The sequence below is a fragment of the Dreissena polymorpha genome, chromosome 10 (assembly GCF_020536995.1).
Source record: "Dreissena polymorpha isolate Duluth1 chromosome 10, UMN_Dpol_1.0, whole genome shotgun sequence".
Taxonomy (NCBI): Eukaryota; Metazoa; Mollusca; class Bivalvia; order Myida; family Dreissenidae; genus Dreissena; species Dreissena polymorpha.
The window spans coordinates 45,044,161-45,054,202 of record NC_068364.1 but is presented as its reverse complement, the minus strand read 5'-3'; the positions used below and the strand labels follow the sequence as shown (position 1 = coordinate 45,054,202).

General features: G+C 34.4%; 1 protein-coding gene across 1 annotated transcript in view; it reads left to right on the top strand.

Annotated features, from left to right (window-relative positions):
* Window positions 1–430: 430 nt before the first annotated feature.
* LOC127848249 (ubiquitin-like modifier-activating enzyme 5) overlaps window positions 431–10,042 on the top strand; it is a 35,264-nt gene continuing 25,652 nt past the window's right edge. The window contains exon 1 of the mRNA XM_052380596.1: window positions 431–706. Within this exon, the coding sequence (XP_052236556.1) occupies window positions 567–706 (140 nt within the window). The 5' untranslated portion in view covers window positions 431–566. The remainder of the gene's footprint in view (window positions 707–10,042) is intronic.

Sequence of the window (10,042 nt, the reverse complement as noted above, 5' to 3'; positions counted from 1 at the left end):
AGAACATAGATAAAGAATTATATACACATTACACAACATGTACATGATTCTAGGCTTGTTATTCTTTAGAAAGGCAACCAAAATTCTAAAGATGGTTTCCAGTGCAGTAACCACTTGCGAAAAAAAGACATATTGCTGTTATTTTGTCTAAGTTATCTCAAAAACATATATGTGTGGATAAACAGTCACACATCTCGACCTGTGCTTTAAGACACACTCTTTATGAATTTGAATGGATTGTGTTCAGTTCAAACTTGCGATATAAAAAGCTATAACATAATTTTGAAAAATGAGTTGCGTCTAAGATTATGCAGCAGCGAACAACTTTAATACCTCCAGCGCTTTGATTTGTAATATATCGCGCTTAATCAAAGGGAGAGAATAATACGGCATGTCTATTACCGCTCTTGGAAACTCTTCACTCGAAGATATTGACGTTTATTTTGACAATCACTTCCGCTTTCATTTTTCACACGGTGAGCAACGTTACAATCAACGTAAACATATTTTACATCGCTTTACTTAAAATAAAAGTCAAGACGTCGAATATCCAACATACATCAAACATGGCTGACGTTGCGGAACTGCAGAAAAGATTAAAACATCTCGAAGAAGAGTTAAAAGCCGAAAAACAGAAAAACCAACATACCGTAAGGACAAAAATCGCAGAAATGAGCTCCGAAGTTGTTGATTCGAATCCATATAGGTAACTTTGTTTTGATAATGCATGGTTGTTTATGATACAATTTATAACAAATAATGTTTAAAAATAAGGTATTCAATATAACATGGCTGAATAGAAGACAATTGACATTAAGTGTTAAATGACTTAAGTTTTAATGAAATTGAGGTATTAATAGTCAATATAAATTGCCGCCTTAAGAGTCTTTTGATGATTTTTTCTTTGGCAGACTCTTGGCGTCAATAGTCCACTCTATCTTTTTAATAGCGAGAGTTTTCCTTCTTTGTCTATATTGATGCGCAAGGAATTTGGTGTGCAACATTCAAGCCCCGATATCAGACAGTTAATATCAACGGATTGCAATAATATTTACATACCTGTGTAGATAATTCATTTCTCAATAATGTTCCGTAATGTTCCGTAAGAATTATGTAATGACTCTTTCAATTTTGCACGCCTGACCAATTTAAATCAACACACTACTCACATTTTCAATTCCAATCGCTGTGCCCGCTGTATACGGCAGGTAGATTTTAATCGATAACGCAGCCTATTACACCGTATGCCTTCTTCTGATTGGTTGATATTTAAATATTTCATAACATGGCGAGAGGTCAGTGATTGTATTGCAGAAGTTTAACTGAAACAAATTATGCCTTTTAACTTCAATTCGACGCTATTTGAGGTAAAAATGGACTAATTAACTAAAACTTTATGAGTTGGTTATGTTCTTTTGCAATTTTAAGCATATTGATATAATAGTATTGTATTTAATTTTCGTTATGGTTTTTGCAGACCGGAGTTTCAGCGTTCAGATTTATTCTGAACGCGAATTATTTCAGCTAAGGTATTAAAAGTGTTAAAGATAAAGAAGCTTTGTTTAACATCACATATAATCAACAAGTAACATTAGCTATACATTAGCTATATTGTGCGACAAACAAGGTATCCACTAACTTAAGTTTGAAAAAAACAGAATAGTCTCCATGACCCAATTGTTTTCAGCCTATAGACCAGTTGACAAGTGACGTCACGCGCACCTGCAAATATTAGACTCCACCCACTGGTTGGCAAAAAGAGGTGGATTTCATATAAGCGCCTATAGAGATGGTTGACTAAATCATCGTTTTTATTGATAATCACGCACAATATTAAATATAATTTTGCTAATTATGTCTGAATAAAACATAAGCGTGCAAGGAAATGCATTTTTGGCACAATTATATTGTTGTTATTATTTGTTTTAACTATAAACGAACTCGGGAGTGGAACACAATTTACCAGCTCGGTATGTGGTTACCATAAAAATCTCTACTTGGCACATCTTCGCGACCATTTTTTAGATAAAAAATTCTCAGATATTGAAATTATTTCAGAATAAATCAAATTTAATGAATGAACACAAATAAGGATGTAAACAAACAGCAAATAGATCGACTTTATGTATGCAACATATAGTAACTGGTTTGAACATTTATGTCTGTAAAAACCTACCTTGTTACACATTAAATAAATTTTCTTGATAAATGTAATTGTTTTTATTTAATTATTCACACCAATTTTGACACTCTTTGTTTTAGCGTTTTTAACCTGGTGTTTTATTGCACCTTTGTTCATCATAAACCGATTATCTCGTTATAATCGGATACTGTCCAAACAATTACAAAGAACACATGGTGTCATAAATCCAGGGACCTATTCTTGGGTCCCTGCATAAACCACATGTGGCATACAAGTGTCTGGTCATTCAACACAATTTATGATACCCCCATGTCATCTCTTGGCATATTTAGCGATCATCTAATCAAAATTGTAAAGCCAAAATACGAAACAGTTGCTTAAATAAAATATTTTAACATATTTAAAAAAAATGAAGATATTTGTCCGAAATGGATTAACAGGAACTAGTGTATATATATATTAGCAAGTTTAAACATAATAATACAGTGTTTAATAACTATAAATTAAAAATATTGTGCAATTTCACTGCTACACAATTAACGTATTTAACGATCGAGTACCGGCAAATGAAAACTCAGCTATTACGTGTTAAGATTGTACGTTACTGTAGCGTACAAAACGACATCACGAAAACAGGCAAACGACAAAAGGGTAAAGAATACTTGCGTAAAAGAAATTAATATATAGATTTATTTATCACGAGGTGCACAATATTTGCTTCTTTGTTTGTGGTTATTTCGTGACGAAATAACAAAGATTACTTGGATTTAAGCTAATTATATACATTAACATTTTGAATGTTGAAAGTGGCACCAAAGAATTGTGAGGCAAAGTTGTTCGAACTAGAGAAAGACATTTGCTGGTGAAGTGACTGGGTGGGCGAACATCAAGATCAACTTGTTCGACGGTAGACAGTGGTTGTCTAGGCTGCATTTCGGCCATAGTTTCGGTGCATGATGGTGAACAAGATGAATCTGTTGGATTGTAACATTTACTGGACTGAGCAAGAATGATCACTTTTGCTGCTGTTCAACAGATATGTTGGAATAATTGGTTATGGACTGGACATTTTTGTGCCCTGTTATGGCCATGGTTTCAGGGGGTGGAATGTTTGCATTTCGAAGTTTTTGGACCAGTAATTTGCGAACTGAGTGGTTCGTTATTCTCTTGTGCTTGAGAAAGCCGGCGTCTTTTGCCATGGCCTTCAGCATCTGACCTAACTTGTTGACACCCAATTGTTTACGCAAGAATCACCTGGATGCAGTGTCATTTGTGCGTATTGCCAGGTAGAAAAGATGCTTTGAAGAAAAATCAGATGGACGCATATCCGAGTACAGCTTGTAAATGAACACAGGATTTCTTGGTCCAGACGATTGTTTTCTACGGTCAAAGGGGAGCAACTCGAACTGACTTCTTCAAAGGGGAGCAACAACAACAGAACCTATTTGCATAGTGTTAAATTTACCTAATACTAGGTTTTAATGACAATAAATGACAAAAAAATCGTTTTTGCTACTTTCCTTTGTTTTAAGGTCATTAAGATTGACAAACATTTGAGATTTTTTTTATTATTGATGCACTTGGCAAATACAGGTGACGAGGTGCGTGGGAAAAAGTAGTCCCGGTTCGGCAGTTGATGACGTCATTTCGTGCCATTGATTATAGCCTTGCCGTTGATTATAGATGAAATTTAATCAACGGGGCTTTAATCAACCGATTTCGCTGTAAAAGTGGGATAAAAATGTAGTTCCTTGTATATAACAACTTAATGTCATATTGATATCATAAAACTTAAAGATTTGCAATTCAATATGATTAAAATTGTAATTAATAACGCTCGACACTTTGTTACAGAACGATATTCTTATTTAAAAAAATGATTATTTGATCAGCGGTTATTTTTGGAACGCGGAGTAATACACTGACCTTGGTTACACTACAGTCATTATCAAAGTACGACAAACACTCATGAAAACTTATTTTGTTTAAATAAAAAAAGTTTACTGAATAAAAAGTGGGATAAATAGAATAATAGGTTAGTGTTGATTATAGATCAGGTTTATCATGCTCGGCACGAAAACGAAAAAGCACTCGCCAAGGCTCGTGCTTTTTGTTTTCTAAGCCTCGCATGATAAACCTGATCTATAATCAACACTAACCTATTATTCTCTATGTTTACAACGTAGCCTAACACCACACACAATTCACTTTCGATATCAAACTATCGAGTCAATCACGAGGTGCACAATATTTGCTTCTTTGTTTGTGGTTATTTCGTGACGAAATAACAAAGATTACTTGGATTTAAGCTAATTATATACATTAACATTTTGAATGTTGAAAGTGGCACCAAAGAATTGTGAGGCAAAGTTGTTCGAACTAGAGAAAGACATTTGCTGGTGAAGTGACTGGGTGGGCGAACATCAAGATCAACTTGTTCGACGGTAGACAGTGGTTGTCTAGGCTGCATTTCGGCCATAGTTTCGGTGCATGATGGTGAACAAGATGAATCTGTTGGATTGTAACATTTACTGGACTGAGCAAGAATGATCACTTTTGCTGCTGTTCAACAGATATGTTGGAATAATTGGTTATGGACTGGACATTTTTGTGCCCTGTTATGGCCATGGTTTCAGTGGGTGGAATGTTTGCATTTCGAAGTTTTTGGACCAGTAATTTGCGAACTGAGTGGTTCGTTATTCTCTTGAGCTTGAGAAAAACGGCGTCTTTTGCCATGGCCTTCAGCATCTGACCTAACTTGTTGACACCCAATTGTTGACGCAAGAATCACCTGGATGCAGTGTCATTTGTGCGTATTGCCAGGTAGAAAAGATGCTTTGAAGAAAAATCAGATGGACGCATATCCGAGTACAGCTTGTAAATGAACACAGGATTTCTTGGTCCAGACGATTGTTTTCTACGGTCAAAGGGGAGCAACTCGAACTGACTTCTTCAAAGGGGAGCAACAACAACAGAACCTATTTGCATAGTGTTAAATTTACCTAATACTAGGTTTTAATGACAATAAATGACAAAAAAATCGTTTTTGCTACTTTCCTTTGTTTTAAGGTCATTAAGATTGACAAACATTTGAGATTGTTTTTATTATTGATGCACTTGGCAAATACAGGTGACGAGGTGCGTGGGAAAAAGTAGTCCCGGTTCGGCAGTTGATGACGTCATTTCGTGCCATTGATTATAGCCTTGCCGTTGATTATAGATGAAATTTAATCAACGGGGCTTTAATCAACCGATTTCGCTGTAAAAGTGGGATAAAATAACAATATCTACACCACTTATAATTATAATCAAATAAATGTATGTGTTATTATCTTTGAAATATAATTATCAAAATCTTACTGTCACAAAGAATACGAAAGAATATTTATTGTTTTGTTTTGTGGGATTGCCAGTTTTTAGTCTTCCGACCACGTTTACTCTGATGTTAATAACTAATTCCTATTTTTATACAGAGGAAATTATATTTTTGAAATACTTTTATTGGTACTAAATATGATATGTTTGCACTATTATTTAAGAGTTTTAATGTTTATTTCGGATTTTTAACCAGGTTTTCCGAAGGAAAAAACTGGTTATTAGATTGGCGAATGCGGGCGGGCTGGCTGGCGGGCGGGCGGAACAAGCTTGTCCGGGCAATAACTATGTCGTTCATTGTCAGATTTTAAAATCATTTGTTCACCACCATTAGACAGTGTGTCGCGCGAAATAATTACGTCGATATCTCCAAGGTCAAGGTCACACTTTGAGTTCAAAGGTCAAAAATGGCCATAAATGAGCTTGTCCGGGCCATAACTATGTCATTCATTGTGAGATTTTAAAATCATTTGGCCCATTTGTTCACCATCATGGGACGGTGTGTCTCACGAAAGAATCACATCAATATCTCCAATGTCAAGGTCGCCACGACTAAAAATAGATTTATTTTGAAACAAACTTACAAAGGGGGTTTGTTCATTTCAAAAGTTCAGTTTAAGTTGTCTCCCTTTATCAATTTTTTTTCACAATGAAAACCTGGTTTTGTGACAATTTTGTCCCTTGTTGTATCGTTGTATTGACTAAACAAAAGACACATGTTTTACGTTACTGTAACCAGTGTTTTTGCCAACCAGTCAGTGCGCATGCGCGGAAAATCCCGAATGTAAACAATAACATTCAACTGGTCTATAGTGTTAAGTGAAGCCGCCAATGAGTTGGTTAAATCATTCATTGACTTATAATCAAATCATAGAGCAAAGGAGTTATTCAAGACGTCTGGAGAAAGGCCATCGTGTCCCCTATATTCATCAAAAAAGAAAACAAAAAGGACCCTATAGACCTGTTAGTTTGACATCAGTAGTATGAAAGCTTTGTGAAATATTGGTAAGAGAAATTTAACATAGAGGTTATTGTTAGAGCAATTTCATTTTGTACCAGTCTGAGTGAAAAAACATTTCTTCAAATAATGTGAATCTTTTCAAAACCCAACTTAAGAAGGACAATTGGAACACTAACAAATGTGTACCATCATGTTATGCTTGCTATGTAGTTCTTCTTGAATGCTCTGAGCTTTTATGAGTACATACCTATAGATCATAGTTTTTCATGGCAAAGGCAAAAACAATGTAAAAAAATAATGTCTCACATATGTCCATAAAATCAAGTTCAATCAACCTAATACATCGTAACAAACACAAAAAATGTTACCATCGACACCCGTTTGCGTGTATTTTGTTGAGAAATGCGCAAAACATAAACTTGATAACAAATCGTTTATGGCGGAAGTTGTGAAGTGTCGATTAGTGCAAAGCGAAAGAAAAGGTTACACTGCACAAATTGTTTCACCGTAGTATCTGACGATCTGGTCTTATGGTACCAGTTGAAATTGTATTGCGTATAACAGTGTAGTTTGAATTAGGACACATTCTTATTTTTACTCTCGCTGCGATCGGATAAGTGGTAGAGTCCGTGCTTTTAGATACGGCAATGTAAAACAGTTATTGCGCTGTATACTAATTGAACTGAAAATCCGGAAAAAAACTGGATGTAGTGTCGGGTGTTCTTACATGCCTAGAGATAAGGCTGTAGTATGGAATACTTAATAAATATTTTATTTTTTCATGCTGTACAATTTAGTATATAATTAATTAACGGAATGAAATAAATATTAGCATAAACATTTATAGATGAATGTCTACTTATGTACATATTGTAAAGCTTGATACTGTGTGTGATTATGAAATAAATATTAAAATAAAAGTGCATAGATGTATGTCTCCTAGTGTACATATTGTAAAGCTTTGATAATGTGTGTAAATATTAAAATACATATTAAAATAAAAGCATATAGAACCCGTCCCTTGCAGTTTTCTATCCATATGGTCGTTCGTCAGTGGGAGACAGTGGACTGAGAGAGACGTTTAAGAGTGTTGAGTGCTTGAGGCTGTCTGTATTAAAGACTTTGTTGACTAAAGAGATGGGTGAAAGTGTGTTATGCGTAGGGAAGGTTGCGTTTTAAAGAATTGTTCTGTATGTGAGTGTGATCTTTGTCAGTGTTGTTCGAGGTGCTGTGCAAAATGCGGATGTGCTGGTGTTTTGGAGAGATTTTTCATTTGATTATTGTCACTGATAAAAATGTTATGATAAACAGACAAGAATAACAAGCGAATAATATATATAATATATATATATATATATATATATATATATATATATATATATACGGGCATTTCCCCAGGAATTTGGTCAGGCACTGCGGCAGGCGGTTGGTGTCGAATTCTTTATATACTTTCTAAATGTTATAAATCAAAATCCACACTACTTTGGAGCTTCCAAATCACAACATTTCTTTTAATATTTATGTATTTTTCCTCAGTTCATTTCATTCAAGTCATATATTATAATATTAAATAACAACCAAAATAAACAGAAAGCAAAAAAAATATTGAAAAACATTCTGTGACCCATGGAAAATCTTGCTTCCAACTACTGGTCGTTTATAAGATTGTATTCTGTCATGCACAAAGACTAAAGAAAAATGTGTTGCAGGTATATAGCGAATTTTGTAAATATGAAAGAAACTATATATCTATTGGATCTGAATATATTAAATATTGGTACAATTAAGTTATAGTCGCCGTTAAGAAAATAATGTGAACAAATTTTAAAGTCTCTATAACGTTCAAAATCAACGAAAATTTCGTTAAGTTTTTCGTTAAATAAAGTTAACACCTTAACAATCAGTGTTCCTTAATATCCAAAATTTCAACGCTAGATGTGGTATGATTACATAGAATTTAGTAGATACAAAATTCTCGCGGGTTTATTTAGTTGTGGCCACAATTAATTACTGCAAATATATCTATTCATACGACACTCAAACACCATTTTAGTGTCCATGTGTCGTATGAATAGATATGCAAAACAATAATGAAAACGAGCATTTTGTATCTACAATCATCTATTTTACCAGTCCACATCTGGCGTTGAAATTTCGGCAATTGCCATAAGGAACACTGATTTTTAATTGGTTAAGTTTATTTTACGAACAATTGTATGAAATATTCTTTGATTTTGAGTATTAATGTTACTTTAAATGGTCGAGAGCAATCAAATAAGACGTTTGATTCCAAGTAATTGTATTTTTAACTTAAATTACGCACAACCGCAACACATCAGTTACGGTTTATTTTTTAAGCAAGTTCTTTTTACTTTTTTATTCTCTGCAATAGTCGTAAACAATTAAAATATTTAAAAGATCGCTGTGGCGTAGTGGATATGGTGTCCGTCTAGAGATCGGGAGGTCACGGGTTCGAACCCACTGGGAGCGTTCCTTTGATCTCCCCCAAAAGATACCAAGTACTGGTTCTAGTGCCAGGAAACGGACTCCAGAGCGTTTATATAAGCCTACGGCTTTCGATGCAATCGAGCTTCAGTAAATAGGTTTAAACTAATTAAAATAAAACAAACAAAAAAATTGAGCATATCTTTAATTGCTCTTACTCCACATGTATCGGTAATAATAGATCATTATCGGTCATTATTAGGGGACAAACACCATAATTGATCCCCATGAACACCCGTAAATCGTTCATACGTGTTATCTAGGCCCCTTATGCACACACCGCTGATAAGAGCGTACATGTTTTGATTGAACATTGGCCGAATGTAGACAGCATGCGCTTGTGAGAATTTCAAGTGCACGCATTAAGCCCGCTGGGCTAAAATTGCCTGGGGAAATCATAATTCTTATAATCCATGCATTACACTTTTGTTATTTTCTATTATGTATATGGCTAAAAGCAATTGTATGCTTTAGAGATAATACATGTTGCTGCTGTAGATTTTGTATTAAAATTCCCTTACAGCAGATCTAAGGGTCGTCGTTCCTTTTGTTTCTCCCAAATGTATGTTGTCTGACCGCTATTCATATACAATTAACATAAGTATTAATTAAAATTTGAACAAATTATTTATAAAATTTCTGTCCATTTAAAACAAATATTTAATATTTGAAAATAAACTTTCTTAAAACATAAATTGTATGTTTGGAGAAAAGCATAGGTAAACCGTTTATTGTAACATGTTGTAAACACACCGCGTGCGTTCCTTTAATTTTTCTTTTGTTTAATAAAAACTGTTCCATATGCAAACTACTTGACATTTACATTTACGGTTGACGTGTTTGAAACTTTGATTAAAATCTTTCTTCCGCGAGCACACCATATCATGTTAGTTATCTTAATTTGCTCATTATAGATATAGTGACGACCTATTTGTGTTAATTCATGCCAGAAAATAGTTTATGTTGCTAATTTTACCAATAAATCAGCGCCCAGAATCCAGGCGGTAAAATTGCTATGGTAAATCGTGAAACCAGTTGCAACTCCCAGGACCCGGAGG